The following is a 27474-nucleotide window of genomic DNA, read 5'->3' on the forward strand; positions in this document are numbered from 1 at the left end:
ACCAAGGGGGGAAAACTGCAGTGAGGTGGGGATGGTGGTGTGCTGAACTGGGCGATTGGGATTGACATGTATACACTGATGTGTATAAAATTGATGCCTAATAAGAACCTGCAGTATAAAAAAAACAAACAAAACAACTAATACTAAACTTTCATTGGGTTATTTGTATGGAAATATGTTAATATAAATGTTTCAGACATTACATGAAATTTCTAAAAATCTTATATTTGTATTTGTATGGAAATATGTATGGAAATATGTTAAAAAAAAAAAAAAAGAATCTGCCTGCCAGTGCAGGGGACACAAGTTTGAGCCCTGGTCCAGGAAGATCCCACATGCCGCAGAGCAACTAAGCCTGTGTGCCACAACTACTGAGCCTGCGCTCTAGAGCCCGTGCTCCGCAACAAGAGAAGCCACTGCAATGAGAAGCCCGTGCACCGCAACAGAGCAGCCCCCGCTTGCCGCAACTAGAGAAAGCCCGCATGAAGCAGCGAAGACCCAACGCAGCCAAAAATTAATTAATTAATTTAAAATAAAACCAAAAACATATTTTTCAGAACACTCTGCAGGCTGACACTCAAAGGTCCAAGTAAAACCTGTTTGCTCCCTGCTTTTTGCCAACCTCTAGTCTGGACCTTCCAGCATGCCAGGTGGGAGGCCATCCCCTACCTGAAGGACAGGAGAGGAAAGGATGACATGGATTTTGCCGAGTCTGCCTCTTCCAGAAGAGATGTCCCCCTTGCCTGGCTGAGACTTGAAGGTCATTCCAGGCCTCTACTCTGGTGCTTGCTCTACCTCTGCTGCAGGATGGTGGCCATTGGCCACGCATGCCTGGTGGCTGGGTTCATTCTGCTCTTGTATAGGTGATCCTCAAGAAATGACCTCAACCCGAGCCTCTTGGGTGATGCCTGCCCACGCAGTGACGGGCTGTTTAAGAAAGACAGAACCCCGGGACTTCCCTGGTGGTCCAGTGGTTAAGAATCCGCCTTCCAGGGCTTCCCTGTTTGGCGCAGTGGTTGAGAATCTGTCTGCCAATGCAGGGGACACGGGTTTGAGCCCTGGTCTGGGAAGATCCCACATGCCGCGGAGCAACTAGGCCCGTGGGCCACAACTACTGAGCCTGTGCGTCTGGAGCCTGTGCTCCACAACAAGAGAGGCCGCGATAGTGAGAGGCCCGTGCACCGCGATGAAGAGTGGCCCCCACTTGCCGCAACTAGAGAAAGCCCTCGTACAGAAACGAAGACCCAACACAGCCAAAAATAAATAAATAAAAAAATAAAAAATAAAAATAAAGGAATTCCTTTAAAAAAAAAAAAAAAAAGAATCCGCCTTCCAATGCAGGGGACATGGGATCAGTCTCTGGTCGGGGAACTAAGATCCCACATGCCGCGGGACAACTAAGCCTGTGCACGCAACTTCTGAGCCCGCACACTCTGGAGCCCACGTGCCACAGCTAGAGAGCCTGCGTGCTGTGACTAAGACCTGTCGCAGCCATAAATAAATAAACAAACAAACAGACAGAGCCCCAGGCCCTCTTAGATAATGAAGAGGGGCTGCATGCTTTGTATCTCAGCACACGGTCCCACTGCCTGGCCACACACAGGACCCACAGTGCGGGGGCATCGCTGGACAAGGGGCCAGGGAGGAGCAAGCCTGAGCTGGCTGGGCTCCAGCTGAGAAAGCAGAAAGGCTCGGGCAGAAGGCGGTTCATTTCCTGGGAAGCCTCTGCCTGGACCCAGATCCCAGTGGAGGGCACCAGCCATTCACCATTCACTGAGGAGCAAGGGAAAAAGAGAAGCCAAGGGCCGTGATTTCTCAGCCATGACTTTCATGCATAAGGGAATGTGAGGAATTTCTTGAGGTGGGCAAAGAATGGAAACTGAAGACCTCTGGAATTCCTGAGCCCTGGACTCCCAGAGCTGGCTGCTCTACAAGGAGCCTGTTACGCAGCCCAGACCCCACTCCCGGAGAGCCTGACTCAGTGGTGGGATGGGCCCAGACTCTGGCTTTCATAAGCTTCTAGGTGGTTCTGATGCAAAGCCAGGTTGGCACTGTCTCCTTATTTGACAGATGGACAAACTGAGGCTCAGGGAGGGCCCTGAACTTGATAAAGACTCTGTGGCTGGGGGTGGCGGAACCTGGGACTTCAATCCTGGTGTCAAGACTCCCATCCCAGTGTTGTCCGCCCTGCCATTTGCGGGGGGTTCAGCGATGGAAGAGAAACTTGCCCTTAGCATCCTCGGCAGGAAGAGCTAAGACCTCAGGCCCACCTCCACGCCCAACCCACCACAGTGTGAATGGAAATGATACAGAGGCAAACTGGCACCCCACATGCAGGAAGGGGTTCTTAAAGGGCTGCCTTACTGTCACATCAGTTGCCCATCACTGGAGGGTTCAGCTACTCGGCTGGAAGGGCTTAGAGATTCCCATGTGAGGCAGACAGACCCCAGAGACCCCTCCACTCTGCAGCTCCTGGATCCTGCGACCAAGTCCAGCCTCAGGAGGCCTGCCGAGAGCCCTCCTGGGACAGAAGACCAAGGGCAGAAATCACGCCAGAAGAATGTGTTCCTGCCTGCTTTCCGCAGAGCAGCCAGAGGGCGAGGGTGGGTCAGCCCAGGATCCCACAGGAAGGCATGCTTCACGAATGTGAACCTGCCACACCCTCTCAGGGTGGGCCAGGATTTTGGAAGCCTGGCTTGTGGGATGCAAAGCAGGTGGGCTGGCGGTGGTGGTGTGGACTGGGGCAGGAGCCAGACGAGTCTCCTCCCTCCAGGGCATGGACTGGGCAGCATGTGCCCGAAGCCCCCTTGGCCAGCAAGGCAATGCTGAGCCCCCGAGACAACTACAGAGAGTGAGGAGGGCAGCTGCTCAGGTTTTGGTGTGGTTGAATCTTGTCCTTAAAGCATTACATCTGGGGTCTGCTTGAACACCTCCTCCAACAGAGAGCTCACCACCTCACAAGGCAGCCTGTTTCACCTTGGCGCAAACCTAAGGACGGCTGGACTGCCACACCCCTTGGCACCAGCACTCCTGGGGTGATCAGTTTCATTCAAACAGCGGAATTATAAATCTTATAAAAAGCAAGACACATGAGGCCAGAGAGAAGAGGCAAACTTGAGTGGTACCAGAGAACACTCTGGGACAGAAACACAAGGTTTGCCTGCAGCCTCCCTCATCTGCCACCCACTAACATCCTGCTCGACGACCACCTCCTCCAAAAAGCCCCCCTGGATTTCTCTTTTCAACCTAGCAGCTTCTCCCCCAGCTTGGACCTCTCCTGCATCTCTCTCCTTGCACCGTCTTGGGTATGGTGGGATGCCTGGCAGACCGTAAGCTCCATGTCCACACCCACAGGGCCTGAACCAAGTGCTGTAGTTACCTGGCTCTGCCGACTCTGGGGCTTCACTCTCATGAGAGCATGCTGGGACAAGCCCAGAGGTGCAAGCTGTGGGGAGCTTGTAGGGAGTTTTCTGAGGGCTCGGGTAATGGCAGAAATGGCTGGCATCTCTTGAGAGGAAAATAGGAAAGTTAGTTGTTAGGGTGGTAGGACTCTGGTTGGTTTTCCTCCCTGTTTTGAAAGTCTGTGCTACTGTTGTGTTTTTCTGTGCAGTCAGTATGAAAGCACACACACAAACGAACACAACGGCCCTCGCTCCACCAGCCATCCTGTTTGCCTCTCACGCCATTGTCTCTGCTCTCTTCCTTGTTAGTCCTTCGCACACTTATGGGACACAAAGCCAACATCTGCAGCCTGGATTTCCACCCGTATGGCGAGTTTGTGGCCTCGGGTTCCCAGGACACGAACATCAAGGTGAGCCACCACTCTGCACCCTGGCTCTCCCGCCGGGCCAAGCAGCGGGACCGGGACGGTGTGTCCCATCTGGGGTGGGGGGTGGGCTTCGGCTCTTTGGGGGACATCTTCCCCCTGTGTGGCAGCATCCATGCCCTCCCAGGGCAGGGATGTGGAAGCGTTTGCCAGACATTTCTGCTCGGGATGCCCAGCTTTAGTGAGCGGTTTCCAGACCCCTGTCACTTGGGGGTGTAATGACCTGGAGGTGCCCAGAGCCCCTCTCTGCTCATGGCCACATGTTGCCCTCTGACCCAGGCTCCAGGACTGAGCTTGGCTAGGCCTCCCCAGCCCAGCCCACCTTGGTTGTGACCTGTCCTGACCCTGCCCCCCTCTGCTCCTCTCCTCACAGCTCTGGGACATCAGGAGGAAAGGCTGTGTCTTCCGATACAGGGTAAGCAAGGCACCCTCTGTCCATCATTCCACAAGCACCTTGCAGGCGCGGAGCATGGGGCGGTGCCCAGACCCTGGCAGGGGCTGGAGGGGACTGTTGTCTAACCTGGGTGAGAACGTGAGAAACAAGAGTCCAGATGAGAAACATGCATCTGGAGCAGAGCAGGAGTGCGGTGGGTGGTCCACCTGGGCCCCCGGTTTTCCGTGACTCCCCGCAGAGCTGTGTTTACCAAACTGTGCTCCACGGTTTGTAGGCTGCTAACAGGTGTCATTAAGTGAAGGGGGTTTCTGTTCATATGAGTTTGGAAGGACTGGGTTTAATAATTATTTTTGGAGGTTTCTAGACCCTTTGACATTAAGAGGAGGCATTTAACTCTCCAAAAAGAGACACAAGACACATTGCTTCCCAAACTATAAGACCACGCAGTGTTGATTTCCTGGAGCGTCCTGCAGGACTGGGAGTCCATGAGCGCACGTGGAGAAGTGTCCCTCTGTGACATCTCCCGCACGTGGCTGGCAGTCCCCTCCTCGCCTGCTCCCAGGAAGCACTGCTTCTGGAGGGCAGGGAGGAGTGGGTGGTGGGGAGAGAAGGCCACTGGGCCCAGGCCCCTCGGGTGCTCATGCTCTGTCCTCCCCTCAGGGGCACAGCCAGGCCGTGCGGTGTCTCCGGTTCAGCCCCGACGGGAAGTGGTTGGCATCGGCCGCAGATGACCACACGGTGAAGGTAGCTCCCAGCCTGACCTGGGCCCAGGGCTGGGGACTGGGGTCTGCTGATCACACTGAGGCTGGGTCCTCGCCTCCCTCCTGATCAGGCTCGCACATCCCGAGCCTGTCCAGAGTGGGAGGAGGTTCGTGGATAAAGAGCTTGGGCTGGATTGGAGGGCGAGCGGGCAGCTGAGGGCCAGGCTGGCCCTGACCTCCACCCTGCTCTGCCCCAGCTCTGGGATCTGACTGCTGGCAAGATGATGTCCGAGTTCCCTGGCCACACGGGGCCTGTCAACGTGGTGGAGTTTCACCCCAATGAGTACCTCCTGGCTTCTGGCAGCTCTGACAGGTGAGGAGGAGGAGCAGGGCTCGTCGCCCATGACTGCTGTCCCTCACATCTCTGTCCTCTGGTGTATATCTGTCCCCAGTCTGTCTCTCTGTCCCAGGGTGTCATATGGTCCCAGGTAGACTGAATTAACTGCCAGCCAAGCTGGGATGGGACCCGGGTCACATCTCTCTCCCAACTCTGGTTCCCTGGCCCCAGTGTCCTGGGACTTCATGATATGTCTGGATCCGGCCCCAGTGTCCTGGGACTTGATTGCGTGTCTGGATCCAAGGCCCATATTCACCTCCCAGGTGCCGAGTCCCCTCCCGCTCCCTGTGCAGAGCCAGCCCCTGGCCCCAGGCATTGCTCTGAATGGCCGTGACCTGGGGCGGCAGGTGTCTGGAGAGAAGTGGGCGCCCCCGGCCACTGGCCTGTGTGGAGGCCAACACGTGGCACCGGCTTCCCAGCACAGCCTGGCTTCCTTTGCAGGACCATCCGTTTCTGGGATCTGGAGAAATTCCAGGTGGTGAGCTGTATCGAAGGGGAGCCAGGGCCTGTCAGGTAGGCGGGCGGCTGGGCAGTGGGCCAGGGCCCTCCTCCCAGGCAGTGGGGTGTGGCTGCAGGTGGACCTTTCCCATCTCCGCTTCCGCTCCCTCCCATCCTGGGCTCCCCGCAGCCTCTCCGGTGTCTCCTGACCCACGGCCCACTCTCGCCTGGCCCAGGAGCGTCCTCTTCAACCCCGATGGCTGCTGCCTGTATAGTGGCTGCCAGGACTCACTGCGCGTCTACGGCTGGGAGCCCGAGCGCTGCTTTGACGTGGTCCTCGTCAACTGGGGCAAGGTGGCCGACCTGGCCATCTGCAATGACCAGCTGGTGAGAGAGCCACCGCCCACCGTGCACCCTTCCGCTGGGCCGCCTGCCTGCCTCCCCCTCAGGCCCCCAACTCCCACCCGGCCCCGGGGAGGTCCTGCCCCCCCAACCCTGTCCCCCAGCACCACCGCGAAGGGTCCCGCCCCAGCTCTGCCGCTTCCCGCAGATAGGCGTGGCCTTCTCCCAGAGCAGCGTCTCCTCTTACGTGGTGGACCTGACGCGGGTCACCAGGACGGGCACGGTAGCCCCGGACCCCATGCAGGACAGCCGGCCCCCGGCGCAGCAGCTGCCCCACCCCAGCGCCCCGCTTCGGCGCATCTACGAGCGGCCCAGCGCCACCGGCAGCGAGCCTCAGAGGTGGGGTGCTCGGGGCCACGGAGGGCACTGGGGGGCGCAGGAGGCGGGTCCGCAGCCCCTGCCTCACCGGGGCCCCCGCCTCCTTTCTGCCCGGCCTGCTCCCCAGGGTGAAGCAGAACTCAGAGAGCGAGCGCCGCAGCCCCAGCAGCGAGGATGACCGGGATGAGCGGGAGTCTCGGGCGGAGATCCAGAACGCCGAGGACTACAGCGAGATCTTCCAGCCCAAGAACAGCATCAGTGAGGCCTGGGCCCTCCCCTCCGAGCCCCAGCGTTCCCCTCTGTGAAAGGGAGGCAGATGGTCCTTTCTGCGGACGGCGTCCATGTTGCTGCACTCCCTTAGCTTAATTCCTAACCCATGTCTGGGCCCGGGCTCTGTTCCCAGGTCCTCTAGGCCCCAGCAGAGACCCAGCAGCCGCTCAGTGCTCGGCCTGCCCTGAGCAAAGGAAGGCCCAGCGGGGCAAGGGGCAGGGAAGGGGCAAGCCTGAGGGTTCGGGGCCCGGGAACGGGTCACAGTCTGCAGCTGTGCGCGCGCCCGGGAACCACCTTGCATCTGCCGCATCCTGACGGGCCCAGGGTCCCCGGCCGGCCGGGCCCTGAGGGCTCAGACAGCAGCCCTGGGCTGACCCACATGAGTCCCCAGCCCCCTTTTCCTCTGCAGGTCGGACACCACCACGAAGAAGTGAGCCCTTCCCAGCACCCCCAGAGGATGGTGAGTCGGGGGGCAGAGCCTGGCCTCCCAGGGACCCCAATTCCCTACTCCTCCCCGCCACAGCACATTTTCCAGCCTCTCCCCCACTGGATCTTTTCCGTCCTCTCGCCCAAAACCACCAGCTGTGTGCCAGGCCCTGTGTCAAACCCTGGTTATTGAGTCTGAAAAGGCAGGTAGCTGCCCCCGTCAGCAGCCAACACCCAGTGAGGAAGGCGAATGGTAGACAGCCACAGGGGAGGAAGGAGCCAGGAGTGGTGAGAGACTCCGTGTAGGGGAGAAGGTGTGTGTGTGGGAGAAGGTGTGTGTGGGAGAGAAGGTGTGTGTGGGGGAGAAGGTGTCTATGGGGGGAGAAGGTGTGTGTGCGGGAGAAGGTGTTTATGGGGGGAGAAAGTGTGCGTAGGCGAGAAGGTGTGTGGGGGGGAGAAGGTGTCTATGGGGGGAGAAGGTGTGTGTGGGGGACAAGCTGTCTATGGGGGGAGAAAGTGTGTGTGCGGGAGAAGGTGTCTATGAGAGACAAGGTGTATGTGCGGGAGAAGTGTGTGTGGGGGAGAACGTGTCTATGGGGGGAGAAGGTGTATGTGGGAGAAGGTGTCTATGGGGGGAGAAGGTGTGTGTTGGGGAGAAGGTATCAATGGGGGGAGAAGGTGTGTGTGGGGGGAGAAGGTGTCTGAGGTGAGAGAAGGTGTCTGAGGTGGGAGAAGGTGTCTATGGGGGGAGAAGGTGTGTGTGGGGGAGAAGGTGTGTATGGGGGGAGAAGGTGTGTGTGGGGGAAAAGATGTTTATGGGGGGAGAAGGTGTCTATGGGGGGGGAGGTGTGTGGGGAGGGGAGGTGTGTGTGGGGAGAAGCTGTGTGTGGGAGGAGAAGGTGTCTATGGGGGGAGAAGGTGTCTATGGGGGGAGGTGTGTGTGGGGAGAAGCTGTGTGTGGGAGGAGAAGGTGTCTGTGGGGGAAGAAGGTGTGTGTGGGAGAAAAGGTGTCTATGGGGGGAGAAGGTGTGTGTGGGGAGAAGCTCTGTGTGGGAGGAGAAGGTGTCTATGGGGGGATAAGGTGTGTGTGGGTGAAAAGGTGTCTATGGGGGGAGAAGGTGTCTATGAGGGGAGAAGGTGTGTGTGGAGGAGAAGGTGTCTATGGGGGCAGAAGGTATGTGTAGGAGAGAAGGTTTGTGTGGGGGAGAAGGTGTGTGTGAGAGGAGAAGTTGTCTATGGGGGGAGAAGGTGTATGTGGAGGAGAAGGTGTCTGTGGGGGGAGAAGGTATGTGTAGGGGAGTAGGTGTGTGTGGAGGAGAAGGTGTCTGTGGGGGGAGAAGGTATGTGTAGGGGAGTAGGTGTGTGTGGGGGAGAAAGTGTCTGTGAGAGGAGAAGTTGTCTATGGAGGGAGAAGGTGTGTGTGGGGGAGAAGGTATCTATGGGTGGAGAGAGTGTGTGTGTGCGGGAGAAGGTGTTTATCGGGGGAGAAGGTGTGTGTAGGGAAGAAGGTGTGGGGGGGGAGAAGGCTTCTTTGTGGGGAGAAGGTGTGTGTTGGGTACTAGGTGTCTATGGGGGGAGAAGGTGTGTGCGGGGGAGAAGGTGTCTATGGGGGGATAATGTGTGTGTGGGGGAGAATGTGTCTATGGGGGAAGAAGGTGTGTGTGGTGGAGAAAGTGTCTATGGGGGGAGAAGGTGGGTGTGGGGGAGAAGTTGTCTATGGGGGGAGAAGCTGTGTGTAGAAGAGAAGGTGTGTGTAGGAGAGAAGGTATGTGTGGGATGAAGGTGTGTGTGCGGGAGAAAGTGTGTGTGGGGATACGGTATCTAAGGGAGGAGAAAGTATGTCTGGGGGAGAAAGTGTCTACGCAGGGAGAAGGTGTGTGTGCAGGAGAAGTGTGTGTGGGGAGAAGGTGACTATACAGGGAGAAGGTATCTGTTGGGGAGAAGGTTTCTATGGGGGGAGAAGGTGTGTGTGGGGGAGAAGGTGTCTATGGGGGGAGAAGATCTGTGGTGGGGAGAAGGTGTCTATGGGGGAAAAATTTTTGTGGGAGACGGTGTGTGTAGGGAAGAAGGTGTATGTAGGGGAGATGGTGTGTGGGTGGGAGAAGGTGTGTATGGGGGGAGAAGGTGTGTGTGGGGTAGAAGGTGTAGGTGGGGTAGGAGGTGAGGGTGTGGGAGAAGGTGAGTGTAGGGAGAGAAGGTGTTTATGGGGGAAGAATGTGTCTATTGGGGGAGAAAGTGTCTATGGGGGGAGAAGGTGTCTATGGGGGGAGAAGGTGTCTATGGGGGGAGAAGGTGTGTGTGGGGGAGAAGGTGTCTATGGGGAGAGAAGGTGTCTATGCGGGGAGAAGGTGTCTGTTGGGGAGAAGGTGTGTGTGGGGGAAAAGGTGTGTGTGGGGAGAGAAGTTGTCCGTAGGGGGAGAAGGTATCTATCGGGGAGAAGGTGTGTGGGGGCAAGAAGGTGTCTATGGGGGGAGAAGGTATGTGTAGGGGAGAAGGTGTGTGTGGGGGAGAAGGTGTTTGTGAGAGGAGAAGTTGTCTATGGGAGGAGAAGGTGTGTGTGGGGGAGAAGGTGTCTATGGGGGGAGAAGGTGTGTGTGTGGGAGAAGGTGTTTGTGGGGGGAGAAGGTGTATATGGGGGGAGAAGGTGTGTGTGGGTGCAGAAAATATCTATGGGGGGAGAAGGTGTCTATGGGGGGGAAGGTGTGTGTGGGGGAGAAGGTGTCTATATGGGGAGGTGTGTGTGCTGGAGAAGGTGTCTAAGGGAGGAGAAGGTGTGTATGGGGGGAGAGGTGTGTGTGAGGGAGAAGGTGTTTATGGGGGAAGAAGGTGTCTATGGGGGAAGAAGGTGTGTGTGGGGAAGAAAGTGTCTATGGGGGGAGAAGGTGGGTGTGAGGGAGAAGTTGTCTATGGGAAGAAGGTGTCTATGCGGGGAGAAGGTGTCTGTTGGGGAGAAGGTGTGTGTGGGGAAAAGGTGTGTGTGGGGAGAGAAGTTGTCTGTAGGGGGAGAAGGTATCGGGGAGAAGGTCTGTGGGGGGAAGAAGGTGTCTACGGGGGGAGAAGGTGTGTGTGGATGTGAAGGTGTCTATGGGGGGAGAAGATATGTGTAGGGGAGAAGGTGTGTGTGGGGGAGAACGTGTGTGTGAGAGGAGAAGGTGTCTATGGGGTGAGAAGGTGTCTGTGGGGGGAGAAGATGTGTGTGGGCGAGAAGGTGTATGTGGGCGAGATGCTGTGTGGGGGGGAGACTGTGTATGGGGGGGGGGATAAGGTGTGTGTGGGGGAGAAGGTGTCTATGGGGTAGAAGGTGTGTGTGGGGGAGTAGGTGTCTATGGAGGGAGTTGTGTGTGGTGGAGAAGGTGTCTAAGGGTTTAGAAGGTGTTTATAGGGGGAGAAGGTGTGTGTGAGGGAGAAGGTGTCTATGGGGGGAGAAGGTGTATGTGGGAAGAAGGTGTCTATGCGGGGAGAAGGTGTCTGTTGGGGAGAAGGTGTGTGTGGGGGAAAAGGTGTGTGTGGAGAGAGTAGTTGTCCGTAGGGGGAGAAAGTATCTATCGGGGAGAAGGTGTGTGGGGGGAAGAAGGTGTTTATGGGGGGAGAAGGCGTGTGTGAGGGAGAAGGTGTCTGTGGGGGGAGAAGGTATGTGTAGGGGAGAAGGTGTGTGTGGGGGAGAAGGTGTGTGTGAGAGGAGAAGTTGTCTATGGGAGGAGAAGGTGTGTGTGTGGGAGAAGGTGTCTATGCGGGGAGAAAGTGTGTGTGTGGGAGAAGGTGTTTATCGGGGGAGAAGGTGTGTGTAGGGGAGAAGGTGTGGGGGGGGAGAAGGGGTCTTTGGGGGGAGGAGGTGTGTGTGGGGTAGAAGGTGTCTATGGGGGGAGAAGGTATGTGTGGGGGAGAAGGTTTCTATGGGGGGAGAATGTGTGTGTGGGGGAGAACGTGTCTATGGGGGGAGAAGGTGTATGTGGGAGAAGGTGTCTATGGGGGGAGAAGGTGTGTGTGGAGGAGAAGGTGTCTATGGGGGAAGAAGGTATGTGTAGGGGAGAAGGTGTGTGTGGTGGAGAAGGTGTGTGTGAGAGGAGAAGTTGTCTCTGGGGGGAGAAGGTGTGTGTGCGGGAGATGGTAACTATGGGGGGAGAAAGTGTGTGTGTGCGGGAGAAGGTGTTTATCGGGGGGAAGGTGTGTGTAGGGGAGAAGGTTTGGGGGCGAGAAGGCGTCTTTGGGGGGAGAAGGTGTGTGTGGAAGAGAAGGTTTCTATGGGGGGAGAATGTGTGTGTGGGGGAGAAGGTGTCTATGGGGGGAAAAGGTGTGTGTGGAGGAGAAGGTGTCTAAGGGGGCAGAAGGTACGTGTAGGGGAGAAGGTTTGTGTGCGGGAGAAGGTGTGTGTGAGAGGAGAAGTTGTCTATGGGGGGAGAAGGTGTGTGTGGAGGAGAAGGTGTCTGTGGGGGGAGAAGGTATGTGGGGGGGAGAAGGTGTGTGTGCGAGGAGAAGTTGTCTATGGAGGGAGAAGGTGTGTGTGGGGGAGAAGGTGTCTGTGGGGGGAGAAAATGTGTGTGTGCGGGAGAAGGTGTTTATCGGGGGAGAAGGTGTGTGTAGGGAAGAAGGTGTGGGGGGGGAGAAGGCTTCTTTGTGGGGAGAATGTGTGTGTTGGGTACAAGGTGTCTATGGGGGGAGAAGGTGTGTGTGGGGGAGAAGGTTTCTATGGGGGGAGTAGGTGTGTGTGGGGGAGAAGGTGTCTATGGGGAGAGAAGGTGTGTGTGGTGGAGAAAGTGTCTATGGGGGGAGAAGGTGGGTGTGGGGGAGGAGGTGTCTATGGGGGGAGAAGGTGTGTGTTGGGGAGAAGGTGTCAATGGGGGGAAAAGTTATGTGTGGGGGAGAAGGTGTCTATGGGGGGAGAAGGTGTCTATGGGAAGAAGGTGTCTATGCGGGGAGAAGGTGTCTGTTGGGGAGAAGGTGTGTGTGGGGGAAAAGGTGTGTGTGGGGAGAGAAGTTGTCCGTAGGAGGGGAAGGTATCTATCGGGGAGAAGGTTTGTGGGGGCAAGAACGTGTCTTTGGGGGGAGGAGGTGTGTGTGGAGGAGAAGGTGTCTATGGGGGGAGAAGGTATGTGTAGGGGAGAAGGTGTGTGTGGGGGAGAAGGTGTTTGTGAGAAGAGAAGTTGTCTTTGGGAGGAGAAGGTGTGTGTGGAGGAGAAGGTGCGTGTGGGGGAGAAGGTGTCTATGGGGGGAGAAACTGTGTGCGGGAAAAGCTGTTTATCGGGGGAGAAGGTGTGTGGGGGAGAAGGTGTGTGTGGGGTAGAAGGTGTCTATGGGGGGAGAAGGTGTGTGTGGAGGAGAAGGTTTCTATGGGAGGAGAATGTGTGTGTGGGGGAGAAGATGTCTATGGGAGGAGAAGGTGTGTGTGGAGGAGAAGGTGTCTATGGGGGCAGAAGGTATGTGTAGGGGAGAAGGTTTGTGTGGGGGAGAAGGTGTGTGTGAGAGGAAAAGTTGTCTATGGGGGGAGAAGGTGTGTGTGGAGGAGAAGGTGTCTGTGGGGGGAGAAGGTATGTGTAGGGGAGAAGGTGTGTGTGGGGGAGAAAGTGTGTGTGAGAGGAGAAGTTGTCTATGGAGGGAGAAGGTGTGTATGGGGGGAGAGGTGTGTGTGAGGGAGAAGGTGTCTATGGGGGAAGAAGGTGTCTATGTGGGGAGAAGGTGTCTGTGGGGGGAGAAGGTGTCTATGGGATGAAGGTGTCTATGCGGGGAGAAGATGTCTGTTGGGGAGAAGGTGTGTGTGGGGGAAAAGGTGTGTGTGGGGAAAGAAGTTGTGTGTAGGGGGAGAAGGTATCTATCGGGGAGAAGGTGTGTGGGGGGTAGAAGGTGTCTATGGGGGGAGAAGGTGTCTGTTGGGGAGGTTTCTATGGGGGGAGAAGGTGTGTGTGGGGGAAAAGGTGTGTGTGGGGAGAGAAGTTTTCTGTAGGGGGAGAAGGTGTGTGGGGGGAAGAAGGTGTCTACTGGAGGGGGAAGGTGTGTGTAGGGGATAAGCTGTGTGGGGGAGAGAAGGTGTGTGTGAGAGGAGAAGTTGTCTATGGGGGGAGAAGGTGTGTGTGGGGTAGAAGTTGTCTGTGGGGGATAAGGAGTCTATGGGGGGAGAAGGTGTCTGTGGGGGACAAAGTGTCTTTGGGGCAAGAAGGTTTGTGTGTGGGAGAAAGTGGTGGGAGAAGGTGTATGTGGGGAAAAAGGTGTCTGGGGAGAGAAGGTGTGAGTGGATGAGAAAGTGTGGGCGAGAAGATGCGTGTGGGGAAGAAGGTGTGTGGTGGGAGGAAAGGTGTCTATGGGGAGAGAAGGTGTGTGTGCGCAGAAGGTGTCTACGGGGGGGAGAAGGTGTGTGTCGGGGCAAAGGTGTATGTGGGAGAGAAGGTGAGGGTGTGGGAGAAGGTGTGTGTAGGGAAAGAAGGTGTTTATATGAGGAGAAAGTGTGTGGGGAAGAAGGTGTCTGTGGGGGAAGAAGGTGTCTATGGGGGGAGAAGGTGTCTATGGGGGGAGAAGGTGTGTGTGGGGGAGAAGGTGTCTATGTGGGGAAGTGTGTGTGCTGGAGAAGGTGTCTATGTGGGGAGGTGTGTGTGCTGGAGAAGGTGTATGCGGGGAGAAGGTCTTTGTTAGGGAGAAGGTGTCTATGGGGCGAGAAGATTTGTTTGTGGGAGACTGTGTAGGGGAGAAGGTGTATGTGGGGGAGATGATGTGTGGGGGGGAGAAGGTATGTGTGCGGGAAACCATATCTATGGGGAGAGAAGGTGTGTGTGGGGGAAAAGGTGTGCCTACGGGAGAAGGTGTGTGGGGGGTAGAAGGTGTGTGTGGGGGAGAATGTGTCTTTGTGGGGAGAATGTGTGTGTGGGGGAGAAGGTTTCTATGGGGGGAGAAGGTGTGTGTGGGGGAGAAGGTGTCTATGGGGAGAGAAGGTGTGTGTGGGAAGAAGGTGTCTACGGGGGGGAGAAGGTGTGTGTGGGGGCGAAGGTGTATGTGGGGGAGAAGGTGAGGGTGTGGGAGAAGGTGTGTGTAGGGAGAGAAGGTGTTTATGGGGGGGAGAATGTGTCTATTGGGGGAGAAGGTGTCTATGGGGGGAGAAGGTGTCTACTGGGGAAGAAGGTGTCTATGGGGGGAGAAGGTGTCTATCGGGGGAGAAGGTGTGTGTGGGGGAGAAGGTGTCTATGTGAGGAGGTGGGTGTGCTGGAGATGGTGTCTAAGGGTGGAGAAGGTGTGTATGGGGGGAGAGGTGTGTGTGAGGAAAAAGGTGTGTATGGGGGAAGAAGGTGTCTATGGGGGGAGAAGGTGTCTATGGGGGGAGAAGGTGTGTGTGGGGGAGAAGGTGTATGTGGGGGAGAAGATGTCTATGGGGGGAGGTGTGTGTGGTGGAGAAGGTGTGTGGGGGGGTAGAAGGTGTCTATGGGGGGAGAAGGTGTGTGAGGGAGAAGGTGTCTATGGGTGGAGAAGGTGTCTATGGGAAGAAGGTGTCTATGCGGGGAGAAGGTGTGTGTGGGGGAAAAGGTGTGTGTGGGGAGAGAAGTTGTCTGTAGGGGGAGAAGTTATCTATCGGGGAGAAGGTGTGTTGGGGCAAGAAGGTGTCTATGTGGGGAGAAGGTGTTTGTGGAGGAGAAGGTGTCTATGGGGGGAGAAGGTATGTGTAGGGGAGAAGGTGTGTGTGGGGGAGAAGTTTTGTGTGAGACGAGAACTTGTCTATGGGGGGAGAAGGTGTGTGTGCGGGAGAAGGTGTCTATGGGGGGAGAAAGTGTGTGTGCGGGAGAAGGTGTTTATCGGGGGAGGTGTGTGTAGGGGAGAAGGTGTGTGTGGGGGAGAAGTTGTCTATGGGGGGAGAAGGTGTCTGTTGGGGGAGAAGGTGTGTGTGGAGGAGAAGGTGTCTACGGGCAGAGGTGTGTGGGGTGGAGATGGTGTCTAAGGGGAGAGAAGGTGTGTGTGAGGGAGAAGGTGTCTATGGGGGGAGACGGTGTGTGTGGGGAGAAGGTGACTATACAGGGAGAAGGTGTCTGTTGGGGAGAAGGTTTCTATGGGGAGAGAAGGTGTGTGTGGGGGAAAAGGTGTGTGTGGGGAGAGAAGTTGTCTGTAGGGGGAGAAGGTATCTATGGGGGAGAAGTGTGCGGGGAAGAAGGTGTCTACTCGGGGGAGAGGGTGTGTGTAGGGGAGAAAGTGTGTGTGGGGGAGAAGGTGTGTGTGAGAGGAGAAGTTGTCCATGGGGGGAGATGGTGTGAGGGGGGGAGAAAGTGTGTGTGGGGATACGGTGTCTAAGGGAGGAGAAGGTATGTCTGGGGGAGAAAGTGTCTACACGGGGAGAAGGTGTGTGTGCAGGAGAAGTGTGTGTGGGGAAGAAGGTGTCTATGGGGGGAGAAGGTGTGTGTGGGGAGAAGGTTTCTATGGGGAGAGAAGGTGTGTGTGGAGGAGAAGCTGTCTATGGGGGGAGAAGGTGTGTGTGGGGGAGAAAGTGTCTATGGGGTGAGAAGGTGTGTGTGAGGGAGGAGGTGTCTATGGGGGGAGAAGGTGTGTGTTGGGGAGAAGGTGTCAATGGGGGGAGAAGTTATGTGTGGGGGAGAAGGTGTCTATGGGGGGAAAAGGTGTGTGTGGGGGAAAGGTGTCTATGGGGGAGAAGGTGTGTGTGGGAAGAAGGTGTCTATGGGGGGAGAAGGTGTCTATGGCAGCAAGGTGTCTATGCGGGGAGAAGGTGTCTGTTGGGGAGAAGGTGTGTGTGGGGGAAAAGGTGTGTGTGGGGAGAGAAGTTGTGTGTAGGGGGAGAAGGTATCTATCGGGGAGAAGGTGTGTGGGGGGAAGAATTTGTCTATGGGGGGAGAAGGTGTCTGTTGGGGAGGTTTCTATGGGGGGAGAAGGTGTGTGTGGGGGAAAAGGTGTGTGTGGGGAGAGAAGTTTTCTGTAGGGGGAGAAGGTATCTATGGGGGAGAAGGTGTGTGGGGGGAAGAAGGTGTCTAGTGGAGGGAGAAGGTGTGTGTAGGGGAGAAGGTGTGTGTGGGGGAGAAGGTGTGTATGGGGGAGAAGGTGTGTGTGAGAGGAGAAGTTGTCTACGGGGGGAGAAGGTGTGTGTGGGGGACAAGTTGTCTGTGCGGGATAAGCTGTCTATGGGGGGAGAAGGTGTCTGTGAGGGAGAAAGTGTCTTTGGGGCGAGAAGGTTTGTGTGTGGGAGAAAGTGGTGGGAGAAGGTGTATGTCGGGAAAAAGGTGTCTGGGGAGAGAAGGTATGAGTGAATGAGAAAGTGTGTGTGGGCGAGAAGGTGCATGTGGGGAAGAAGGTGTGTGGTGGGGGGAAAGGTGTCTATGGGGAGAGAAGGTGTGTGTGCGCAGATGGTGTCTACGGGGGGGAGAAGGTGTGTGTGGGGGCAAAGGTGTATGTGGGAGAGAAGGTGAGGGTGTGGGAGAAGGTGTGTGTAGGGAAAGAAGGTGTTTATATGGGGAGAAGGTGTGTGTGGGGAAGAAGGTGTCTATGAGGGAAGAAGGTGTCTATGGGGGGAGAATGTGTCTATGGGGGGAGAAGGTGTGTGTGGGGGAGAAGGTGTCTATGTGGGGAGGTGTGTGTGCTGGAGAAGGTGTCTAAAGGGGGAAAAGATGTGTATGGGGGGAGAGGTGTGTGTGGGGGAGAAGGTGTATGTGGGGGAGACGGTGAGGGTGTGGGAGAAGGTGTGTGTAGGGAGAGAAGGTGTTTATGGGGGGAGAAGGTGAGGGTGTGGGAGGAGGTGTGTGTAGGGAGAGAAGGTGTTTATGGGGGGAGAAGGTGTGTGTGGGGAAGAAGGTGTCTATGGGGGGAGGAGGTGTCTGTGGGGGGAGAAGGTGTGTGTGGGGGAGAAGGTGTCTATGGGGGCAGGTGTGTGTGGTGGAGAAGGTGTCTTAGGGGGTAGAAGGTGTCTATGGGGGGAGAAGGTGTGTGTGAGGGAGAAGGTGCCTATGGGGGGAGAAGGTGTCTATGGCAAGAAGGTGTCTGTGCGGGGAGAAGGTGTGTGTGGGGGAAAAGGTGTGTGTGGGGAGAGAAGTTGTGTGTAGGGGGAGAAGGTATCTATGGGGGAGAAGGTGTGTGGGGGGAAGAAGGTGTCTATGGGGGGAGAAGGTGTGTGTTGGGGAGAAGGTGTCAAAGGGGGGAGAAGTTGTCTGTTGGGGAGAAGGTATCTATGGGGGGAGAAGGTGTGTGTCGGGGAAAAGGTGTCTGTGAGAGGAGAAGTTGTCTATGGGGTGAGAAGGTGTGTGTGGGGGAGAAGGTGTCTATGGGGGGATAAGGTGTATGTGGGGAAAAAGGTGTCTGGGGAGAGAAGGTGTGTGTGGGTAAGATGGTGTCTATTGGGGGAGAAGGTGTGTGTGGGCGAGAAGGTGTCTATGGGGGGAGAATGTGTCTATGGCGGGAGAAGGTGTGTGTGGGCGGAGAAGGTGTCTATGGGGGTAGAAGGTGTGTGTGGGGGAGAAGGTGTCTATGGGGGAAGAAGGTGTCTATGGTGGAAGAAGGTGTCTATGGGGGGAGAAGGTGTCTATGGGTGGAGAAGGTGTGTGTGGGGGAGAAGCTGTGTGTTGGGGAGAAGGTGTGTGTTGGGGAGCAGGTGTCAATAGGGGGAGAAGTTATGTGTGGGGGAGAATGTGTCTATGGGGGGAGAGGGTGTCTATGGGGGGAGAAGGTGTGTGTGGCGAGAAGGTGTCTATGGGGGGAGAAGGTGCCTGTGGGGGAGAAAGTGTTTTTGGGGCGAGAAGGTTTGTGTGTGGGAGAAAGTGGTGGGAGAAGGTGTATGTGGGGAAAAAGGTGTCTGGGGAGAGAAGGTGTGAGTGGATGAGAAAGTGTGTGTGGGCGAGAAGGTGCGTGTGGGGAAGAAGGTGTGTGGTGGGGGGAAAGGTGTCTATGGGGAGAGAAGGTGTGTGTGCGCAGAAGGTGTGTACGGGGGGGAGAAGGTGTGTGTCGGGGCAAAGGTGTATGTGGGAGAGAAGGTGAGGGTGTGGGAGAAGGTGTGTGTAGGGAAAGAAGGTGTTTATATGGGGAGAAGGTGTCTGTGGGGGAAGAAGGTGTCTATGGGGGGAGAAGGTGTGTGTGGGGGAGAAGGTGTCTATGTGGGGAAGTGTGTGTGCTGGAGAAGGTGTCTAAAGGGGGAGAAGATGTGTATGGGGGGAGAGGTGTGTGTGAGGGAGAAGGTGTCTGTGGGGGAAGAAGGTGTCTATGGGGGAAGAAGGTGTCTATGGGGGGAGAAGGTGTCTATGGGGGGAGAAGGTGTGTGTGGGGGAGAAGGTGTATGTGGGGGAGAAGGTGAGGGTGTGGGAGAAGGTGTGTGTAGGGAGAGAAGGTGTTTATGGGGGGAGAAGGTGTGTGTAGGGAGAGAAGGTGTTTATGGGGGGAGAAGGTGTGTGTGGGGGAGAAGGTGTCTATGTGGGCAGGTGTGTGTGGTGGAGGTGTCTTAGGGGGTAGAAGGTGTCTATGGGGGGAGAAGGTGTGTGTGAGGGAGAAGGTGCCTATGGGGGTAGAAGGTGTCTATGGGGGGAGAAGGTGTGTGTGAGGGAGAAGGTGCCTATGGGGGGAGAAGGTGTCTGTGGGGGAGAAGGTGTGTGGGGGGAAGAAGGTGTCTTTGGGGGGAGAAGGTGTGTGTGGGGGAGAAGGTGTCTATGGGCGGAGAAGGTGGGTGTGGGGGAGGAGGTATCTATGGGGGGAGAAGGTGTGTGTTGGGGAGAAGGTGTCAATGGGGGGAGAAGTTGTCTGTTGGGGAGAAGGTATCTATGGGGGGAGAAGGTGTGTGTTGGGGAGAAGGTGTCAATGGGGGGAGAAGTTGTCTGTTGGGGAGAAGGCTTCTTTGTGGGGAGAAGGTGTGTGTCGGGGAAAAGGTGTCTGTGAGAGGAGAAGTTGTCTATGGGGTGAGAAGGTGTGTGTGGGGGAGAAGGTGTCTATGGGAGGAGAAGGTGTGTGGGGGAGAAGGTGTCTATGTGGCGAGAAGGTGTGTGTGCGGGAGAAGTGTGTGTGGGGGAGAAGCTGTATGTGGGGGAGAAGGTGAGTGTTTGGGAGAAGGTGTGTGTAGGGAGAGAAGGTGTTTATGGGGGGAGAATGTGTCTATTTGGGGAGAAGGTGTCTATGGGGGGAGAAGGTGTCTGTGGGGGAGAAAGTGTCTTTGGGGCGAGAAGGTTTGTGTGTGGGAGAAAGTGTCTATGGGGGGATAAGGTGTATGTGGGGAAAAAGGTGTCTGGGGAGAGAAGGTGTGTGTGGGTAAGATGGTGTCTATTTGGGGAGAAGGTGTGTGTGGGCGAGAAGGTGTCTATGGGGGGAGAATGTGTCTATGGCGGGAGAAGGTGTGTGTGGGGGAGAAGGTGTGTGTGGGCAGAGAAGGTGTCTATGGGGGTAGAAGGTGTGTGTGGGGGAGAAGGTGTCTATGGGGGAAGAAGGTGTCTATGGTGGAAGAAGGTGTCTATGGGGGGAGAAGGTGTCTATGGGTGGAGAAGGTGTGTGTGGGGGAGAAGCTGTGTGTTGGGGAGAAGGTGTGTGTTGGGGAGCAGGTGTCAATAGGGGGAGAAGTTATGTGTGGGGGAGAATGTGTCTATTTGGGGAGAGGGTGTCTATGGGGGGAGAAGGTGTGTGTGGCGAGAAGGTGTCTATGGGGGGAGAAGGTGCCTGTGGGGGAGAAAGTGTCTTTGGGGCGAGAAGGTTTGTGTGTGGGAGAAAGTGGTGGGAGAAGGTGTATGTGGGGAAAAAGGTGTCTGGGGAGAGAAGGTGTGAGTGGATGAGAAAGTGTGTGTGGGCGAGAAGGTGCGTGTGGGGAAGAAGGTGTGTGGTGGGGGGAAAGGTGTCTATGGGGAGAGAAGGTGTGTGTGCGCAGAAGGTGTGTACGGGGGGGAGAAGGTGTGTGTCGGGGCAAAGGTGTATGTGGGAGAGAAGGTGAGGGTGTGGGAGAAGGTGTGTGTAGGGAAAGAAGGTGTTTATATGGGGAGAAGGTGTCTGTGGGGGAAGAAGGTGTCTATGGGGGGAGAAGGTGTGTGTGGGGGAGAAGGTGTCTATGTGGGGAAGTGTGTGTGCTGGAGAAGGTGTCTAAAGGGGGAGAAGATGTGTATGGGGGGAGAGGTGTGTGTGAGGGAGAAGGTGTCTGTGGGGGAAGAAGGTGTCTATGGGGGAAGAAGGTGTCTATGGGGGGAGAAGGTGTCTATGGGGGGAGAAGGTGTGTGTGGGGGAGAAGGTGTATGTGGGGGAGAAGGTGAGGGTGTGGGAGAAGGTGTGTGTAGGGAGAGAAGGTGTTTATATGGGGAGAAGGTGTGTGTGGGGAAGAAGGTGTCTATGGGGGGAGAAGGTGTGTGTGGGGGAGAAGGTGTCTATGTGGGGAGGTGTGTGTGCTGGAGAAGGTGTCTAAGGGGGGAGAAGGTGTGTATGGGGGGAGAGGTGTGTGTGAGGGAGAAGGTGTCTATGGGGGGAGAAGGTGTCTACGGGGGGGAGAAGGTGTGTGTGGGGGCGATGGTGTATGTGGGGGAGAAGGTGAGGGTGTGGGAGAAGGTGTGTGTAGGGAGACAAAGTGTTTATGGGAGAAGGTATGTGTGGGGAAGAAGGTGTCTATCAGGGAAGAAGGTGTCTATGGGGGGAGAAGGTGTCTATGGGGGGAGAAGGTGTGTGTGTGGGAGGAGAAGGTGTCTATTGGGGGAGAAGGTGTGTGTGGGTAAGAAGGTGTCTATGGGGGGGAGAAGGTGTGTTTGGGGGAGAAGGTGTGTGTGGGGGAGAAGGTGTCTATTGGGGGCGAAGGTGTGTGTGGGGCAGAAGGTGTGTGTGGGAGGAGAAGGTGTCTATTGGGGGAGAAGGTGTGTGTGGGTAAGAAGGTGTCTATGGGGGGAGAAGGTGTGTTTGAGGGAGTAGGTGTCTGGGGGGATAAGGTGTGTGTGGGGGAGAAGGTGTCTATGGGGGGAGAAGGTGTGTTTGGGGGAGTAGGTGTCTGGGGGGAGAAGGTGTGTGTGGGCAGAAGGTGTCTACGGGCGGTAGAAGGTGTGTGTGGGGGCGAAGGTGTATGTGGGGGAGAAGGTGAGGTTGTGGGAGAAGGTGTGTAGGGAGAGAAGGTGTTTATGGGGGGGGAGAAGGTGTCTGTGGGGGGAGAAAGTGTGTCTTGGGGAGAAGGTGTGTCTTGGGGAGAAGGTTTCTATGGGGGGAGAATGTGTGTGTAGGGGGAGAAGGTGTCTATGGGGGAGAAGGTGTCTATGTTGGGAGTAGGTGTGTGCGGGGTGAAGGTGTGTGTGGGGGAGGTGTGTGTGGGGGAGAAGGTGTCTATGGGGGGAGAAGGTGTCTATGTTGGGAGTAGGTGTGTGCGGGGTGAAGGTGTGTGTGGGGGAGAAGGTGTCTATGGGGGGAGAAGTGTGTGGGGTGAAGGTGTGTGTGGGGGAGCCGTGTAGATGGGGTGCCGTGAGGCTCTGAGGAGGTGCCACGTCAGGCAGGCCTGGGGGCCAGGTGAGGAGGAAGGAGGGAAGAGCCTCAGGTGGGATGGAGCCGCGAGGACAGCGGGGGCTTGGCGTCCGGGAGCAGGAGACCAAGCCCTGCAGGCCCTGGGTCGGGGGTTTGGGGTTTTGCTGTTGGAGGGTTTAAGAAGGGAGAAAACCTGGTCTGTTCCCTTAGGATTGGAGAAGAAGGCAGGGCGGGGCACCCTCATCCTCCAGCCCATCCCTCCCTCCCCTGCTTTCTCCTCAAGGGGCCATCGTCTCGTGCCCCTCAGGCTGGGTTCCTGAAGGGCCTCTCTCTCCCGGGCTCCCACTCACCATCCACTATCCACTCACCGCAACCCCACCAAACACACTCCTTTCCTAGTGGGGCGACAGGAGCGCCACTCCCTGGAGCTCCCTGGGTCCTGTCCACACACAGTGCTTGGCGCCTGCTTTCTGCCAGACCTGTGGCTGAGTGGGTGGTAAGGGAGGGGACAGGCCCATCCCCGTCCCCCAGGCCTCCCGTTAGAGGTGCCGCCCACAGTCCCAGCCCAAGCCTTGCCTTCCTCCTGCCCCTGTCCCTTCTCCTGGCCTGACCTGACCCAGTGATCTTTTCCTTCCGCCTCCAGACATGGCCACAGCCAAGGAGGCAGCAAAGCCCAGCCCAGCCACGGATGTGCAGTTCCCAGTGCCAAAAGTATGTCCAGGTGGAGCGGGCAGGGTGTGGGGCTCGGAGGGGGCCTGGAGTCCTGAATCGGCGCTGGGCGGCCCTTGCTGGGGAAGGGGGGCTGAGAGGGAGGGAGGCCTTGGGCTGGCCACCTGCTGAGCCCCGGACCCCTCCAGCTCGAGGTCCTGTCCCGGCCCCCAGTCGTCACTTCCACCCCTGCACCCAAGGCTGAGTCTCCCATCATCCCTGCCACCCGGAACGAGCCCATCGGACTGAAGGCCTCCGACTTCCTGCCTGTGAGTGGGGGGCCCAGGCTGAGGGTGGGTGGAGGCCCGTGGGGTGAGGGCAGAACTTGGCTGCCAGCATCAGGGCACCCGTCCCATGCAGGCCGTGAAGATCCCCCAGCAGGCAGAGCTGGTCGACGAGGATGCCATGTCACAGATCCGCAAAGGCCATGACACCATGTGTGTCGTGCTCACCAGCCGCCACAAGAACCTGGACACTGTGCGGGCCGTGTGGACCACGGGTGACATCAAGGCAAGTGCCACCTCTGCCCGGGTTTGGGGTTGAGAAGAGGGCCACCCGAGGGGCACAGGGGGAGCTAGGCGGCCCCTGTCACCACACCGAGCAGTCTGATGAACAGCCCGCGATAAACCCCATCATCACACCACACCCAGGCAGGGCCACTCAGTCCCTGGTCCCCTCTGACGGGTGCTCTGTTTGCACAGACGTCGGTGGACTCAGCCGTGGCCATCAATGACCTCTCCGTGGTAGTGGACCTCCTTAACATCGTCAACCAGAAAGCGTAAGTGGCTATGGCGGGCGGTGGGGGGAGTGGGCAGGGCCGGGCACTGAGGGCACATGTCCCTGGCCCTCTCCCCAGCTCCCTGTGGAAGCTGGACCTATGCACCACCGTCCTGCCACAGATCGAGAAGCTTCTGCAGAGCAAGTATGAGAGGTACGGGTGGGGAAGCCGCACCTGCCTCCCAGCAGGGAGGGACCATGGGAAAGACCCCCAGGGCCGGCGCCCTTGTGAGGTGGCTGTGCAGCATTGCTGTGCCCTCCAAATTTGAGGCCAGAGCGAAAACAAGCCCATGCTGCCTCTCTGATCCTGTCTCTGCCCCCTTTGGCTCTGTGTACCTTGCTCTCTATTTGTGACTCCATCCATCCCCCTGCCTCTGAAGCTATGTCCAGACAGGCTGCACCTCTCTGAAGCTGATCCTGCAGCGGTTTCTGCCCCTGATCACAGACATCCTGGCAGCCCCGCCCACCGTGGGTGTGGACATCAGCCGGGAGGAGAGGTGAGGAGCCAGCGGCGTGTGTGGCAGGGGTGCCATGTCAAGCGAGAGCACAGGCCTGGGGGCCCAGCCTGCTTGTTGGTGGCCCTGCTGAAACAGCTTATAGAGGTCATTGTGCCTGGGACGGTGGCTCAGGGCGCGGGGTAGGGTTGCCAGAGCCTTGGTTCCCCCATGGCCTGGCTCTGCCCTGCGCCCTGGCCCAGCCTCAGTGGGTCCTGCACTCTGGGCCTCAGCCTTCCTCCGGGAGGAGGGCCGGAGCGATTTGTACAGGAAAGGCTCCGGGGCTGGGTGGGGGTAATGGTGACCGTGCCGGCCAGCCACCTCAGGCGTGGCCCCTCTGCCCGCAGGCTGCACAAGTGCCGGGTCTGCTACAAGCAGCTCAGGAGCATCAGTGGCCTCGTCAAGAGCAAGTCGGGCTTGAGCGGCCGCCACGGCAGTGCCTTCCGCGAGCTGCACCTGCTCATGGCCAGTTTGGACTGAGGAGCCCAGAGGGTGGTGGCACCCTCAGGCCTGGCCTCGGCCCCCCACTCCTGTTCCCTGTGCGCCCACCGGCCACCTCCACAGCCCTAAACTCTGACAACTTCTCTCCAGCAACAGTTGCCCAGCTTTGTCCAACTCCTGCTTCCTGGGGCAGCGAACCAAGCCCTGGGGCTGCTGCTGTAATTTATAAGGTGAATTTTATTAAATTTGTAACTATTCCCTGCTTTCCTTGCTGGGAGGTGCAGCCTCTGGCCACAAGGCTCTCCTGGGCCCCATATTGCCTGCCTGGCTCTTCAGTGATGAGACCACTCCTTCTCCAAGACCCAGAGGCGGTGCACCAGGCAGCGTGGCCAGCAGGGGGCAGCAGAGCGATGGGCCGGCGGGAAGGGGTAAGTTCAGACTTGTCCTGGGGAGAAGAGGGACCCAGCAACTCCCCCTTTCACGGCTAGGAGAAACAGGTGAGGATTGGGCTCATTCCCTCTGTCTCAGCCACACTCCCAGCTGTCCTGTGGATGCCTCCAAGGCCAGCAGGTGTACACTGCAGGGGGCCAGGACCCCAGCCTTGCAGGCATGGCCACCACCAGGCTGACCCAGGGCCCACCACCCTCCCCCATCCCCCCAGGAGGCCTCCAGGGATAGGACCAGACGAGCAGCTGCCCCATCCTCCAAACAGCTTTCACTCCCTGCAGGAGCCCCCAGTGCTGGCTGGCCAGAACATCTCCCCTGACCCAGTGGTCGTCCCTTATGCTCCTGAGGCAGGTTCCGCCCCAGTTTGGTGGGAGGGCCTCACTGAGCCCTGCCCATGTTTCCCCAAGGCTGGGACGGGGTGCAGGCCAGCACAACCCCCGTGGTGGGGAGCAGCGGGGGTGGGGCACTCACCTGTGGCCAGTTCACTTAAGGGGGCAAGGCCAGGGCAGAGGGCAGGCGGTGGAGCAGGGCCCACTCCGGCTGGGTTTTTGGCAAGCCTTTGGAGAGCCTGAGTTTCCCATCTATAAGATGGAGGTGACAGCACTGTTGTATGGGTCAGTCATGATAAGGATGGGGGCGGGGGGGGAGGTGGCCCCTCCTAGTCAGGAATGTTCAGAAAAACATGATCCTGACTTGGTGACCAGCCAGCAGTGGGGAGCCAATGGCACGTGCCAATGCCCTGCTTGCTCCCTGCGATCTGACCAGGGGTTCACGAGACCAGCTCTTCCAGACAATGCTTGTGTAAAAAGGTTATTTTAATAAGTAAAAATGGCTAAGCTTCCAAAAGTTCTTAAATAGGATTTCAGAGGGAGGAAAATGTCAAGAGGCCAGTGGGCAAGGAGATAGCCTGGTGCCAGGCAGATGAGGGGGAGCAGCAAGATCCCCACCCACTGGCCTCCTGCCGGCCATAAATACAGCCCGGCCCGCGGCGGCAAGGGCCGTGCTCCTGTGTACACCTGGGAACACTGCATACACGCCCAGTGAGATGCTCTACCCCCTGGGAGCCAGAGAAGAGTGAGGCAGGGCCGCCCACCAACCGCCCAGTTCCCACTGTTCCTGTGCCTTCTGGGGGCTCCTCAGCCCACCCACTAGGGAGGGGCCCTGCAGGCTGGGGAGGGTTGGGCCAGCCCGTGCCACCTGTGCCCAGAGCCACAGCCGAGACACCATTTCTTTCTGAACGTGTTTCTTATCTCTGAGGGGAGACGGGCGAACGAGGAGCCTCCACTCTGGCCTCTGCCTTGCGGGCTCCAGGCGCTGCAGCAGGAACAGGCGTCAGGACCCAGTCCCTGGTCCGGCAGAGCGGGCATGTCCATCACACAGGCAACGGCCTCGACTTCCCTGCGGGAGGGGGAGGGTTCGTCAGCACCAGGATTGTCAACCTCTGTCCCAGAGCAGGAGGGAGCTGCAGAAGCACACAGGCAGCAGGCAGCGAACCCCAGACCCCGCCCTGAGCAGCCAGCTTCCCGGCACAGCCCTGCAACCCGAGGAGGCCAGGCGGCTGGGCGGGCACCCCTGGGCTGCGGGCCCGACACTCACCTGGAGACTTTGCAGCCCCAGCCGTCAGGCTGAAATCAAAGCAACAGGTGTCTCACCGGTGGGCCCGCCTTGGGCCAGGACCCCCCAGGACCCTGCTGACCCCTCTCCCTTTAGATTCAAACACTCGCCAGGCCCTTCTGTGAGTGGGCCAAGCTGGGGGCTGGAGCCCCATATTCTAGTCCTGTGGCCTGGCTCACTCCTCACCTGGGACAGGTGAGCCTCGTCCTTTCTACCCCCCGGGAGCCAAGGCCTGCCTTGGACGGTGTGTCTTGCATGAGCCCAGCCAGCCCAGCCTCAGAGGATCAGAGGATTGTGTCCTGGGCCTCATGTCAGCAGCCCTGCTAGGAGCCCAGAGGGCTGGACCCAGCACTATCTGCCCTGGCTACTTCCCAGGGCCAGGGAAGGTTGTGAAACAGGTTCTGGAGAAGTTTTATAAACTTAAAAAAAGGAAAGAAAAGAAAAAGCCCATTCAGATAAGGGCAGCCTGGCCCACTCCCTAAAGACTCACCCGAGGGCTGCAGCTTCCTCCTGATGGACCCTGGGCGGCTAGTGGTCCCAGAGCCAGGGGCCGAGTGGGCTCGTGCTGAGGGCTGTGGCGTCTGGCAAGCTGGTTCCCACTGTGGGCAGAGAAGGGCAGGTGGGTGGGGCCTGCTGCCCTGGGTCTGCCCCCTACCCCACACGTTTCCCCTCCCCAGCCACCTGAAACCGTTTCCTCCTCTGCAAGATGAACATGATGATGATAGAATAACCATGGTGGGGAGGGTGTGAGATAGCGTACGTAAAGAAGTGAACTAGTTACTACTGAGCGCCTGTGTGCCCGCCTGCACCCGCCCCCGCCCCACCTGCGACCAGCTGATGACCCCCCACAGGTACTTCTGAGGCCGAGAAAGAACACCTGGACTAAAGAGGCTACTGGGTTTGGGTTCCAAGTTCTGGCTCCACCCCCTCTGGCATCTTCCCCTCCTCCACCACTCCACACTGTCCTCCCCTCCAAACCCTCCCTCCTGCCCATGACCGGGACGTCTATGACCCAGTACTGGCCTGAGGCAGAGCCTGTGGTGGTCCCCGTACCTCTAGATGCTCCTGGCTGGACCAGGACCCGAGCTCTGCCCTGCGGGACCCGGGCCCCAGCTCCACGGAGCGCACCCTCTCAGCAAACTTGAGGGAATAAAGCGTCTCACTGGTGTTCTTCTCCACGGGGGACACCTAGGGGACACGAGAGCTCACTCCCCACCCAGCTGGCCGGCTGCCCTCGCAGAACTGGAAGGGGCACCAAAGGGAGCCCACAACCAGGGGACTCTAGAAGGCTCCCTGGACAAGACTGAGAGGGAGGGGAGCAGGAGGGCAACCAAGGTGGCAGAAATGGAGGAACTTGCCAGGCACACGGTGCACGTGGCCAGGTCTGTGGGGAGGCTGCGGGGGAAGGGGGCCACATGTCACTGACTTCGGAGCCGCTGATGACAGGAGGCTCTTCCCTGCAC

At 57.9% G+C, this 27474-nt stretch overlaps 2 protein-coding genes across 8 annotated transcripts in view; one reads left to right on the plus strand and one right to left on the minus strand.

Annotated features, from left to right (window-relative positions):
* The window catches only part of KATNB1 (katanin regulatory subunit B1), a 36640-nt gene extending 12433 nt beyond the window's left edge, over positions 1 to 24207 (plus strand). For both annotated transcript variants that reach the window (XM_059905295.1, XM_059905296.1), the window contains exons 5-20: positions 3711 to 3811; positions 4200 to 4241; positions 4881 to 4964; positions 5179 to 5294; positions 5760 to 5831; positions 5993 to 6143; positions 6307 to 6497; positions 6604 to 6734; positions 7156 to 7206; positions 22174 to 22241; positions 22388 to 22507; positions 22599 to 22748; positions 22940 to 23016; positions 23095 to 23169; positions 23396 to 23512; positions 23857 to 24207. In XM_059905295.1, coding sequence (XP_059761278.1) covers positions 3711 to 3811; positions 4200 to 4241; positions 4881 to 4964; positions 5179 to 5294; positions 5760 to 5831; positions 5993 to 6143; positions 6307 to 6497; positions 6604 to 6734; positions 7156 to 7206; positions 22174 to 22241; positions 22388 to 22507; positions 22599 to 22748; positions 22940 to 23016; positions 23095 to 23169; positions 23396 to 23512; positions 23857 to 23989 — 1679 coding nt within the window. In that variant the 3' untranslated portion in view covers positions 23990 to 24207. The remainder of the gene's footprint in view (positions 1 to 3710; positions 3812 to 4199; positions 4242 to 4880; positions 4965 to 5178; positions 5295 to 5759; positions 5832 to 5992; positions 6144 to 6306; positions 6498 to 6603; positions 6735 to 7155; positions 7207 to 22173; positions 22242 to 22387; positions 22508 to 22598; positions 22749 to 22939; positions 23017 to 23094; positions 23170 to 23395; positions 23513 to 23856) is intronic.
* A 987-nt stretch (positions 24208 to 25194) lies between these two features.
* The window catches only part of KIFC3 (kinesin family member C3), a 54369-nt gene continuing 52089 nt past the window's right edge, over positions 25195 to 27474 (minus strand). For 5 of the 6 annotated variants that reach the window (XM_059905290.1, XM_059905289.1, XM_059905294.1 and 2 more), the window contains 3 exons: positions 27065 to 27199; positions 26502 to 26610; positions 25195 to 25795 (listed from right to left, as the gene is read on the minus strand). In XM_059905290.1, coding sequence (XP_059761273.1) covers positions 25770 to 25795; positions 26502 to 26610; positions 27065 to 27199 — 270 coding nt within the window. In that variant the 3' untranslated portion in view covers positions 25195 to 25769. Of the gene's footprint in view, positions 25796 to 25993; positions 26023 to 26501; positions 26611 to 27064; positions 27200 to 27474 lie in introns of all 6 variants that reach the window. The other variant, XM_059905291.1, reaches the window with a different exon arrangement.

Source organism: Balaenoptera ricei, chromosome 19, assembly GCF_028023285.1.
Source record: "Balaenoptera ricei isolate mBalRic1 chromosome 19, mBalRic1.hap2, whole genome shotgun sequence".
Taxonomy (NCBI): domain Eukaryota; kingdom Metazoa; phylum Chordata; class Mammalia; order Artiodactyla; family Balaenopteridae; genus Balaenoptera; species Balaenoptera ricei.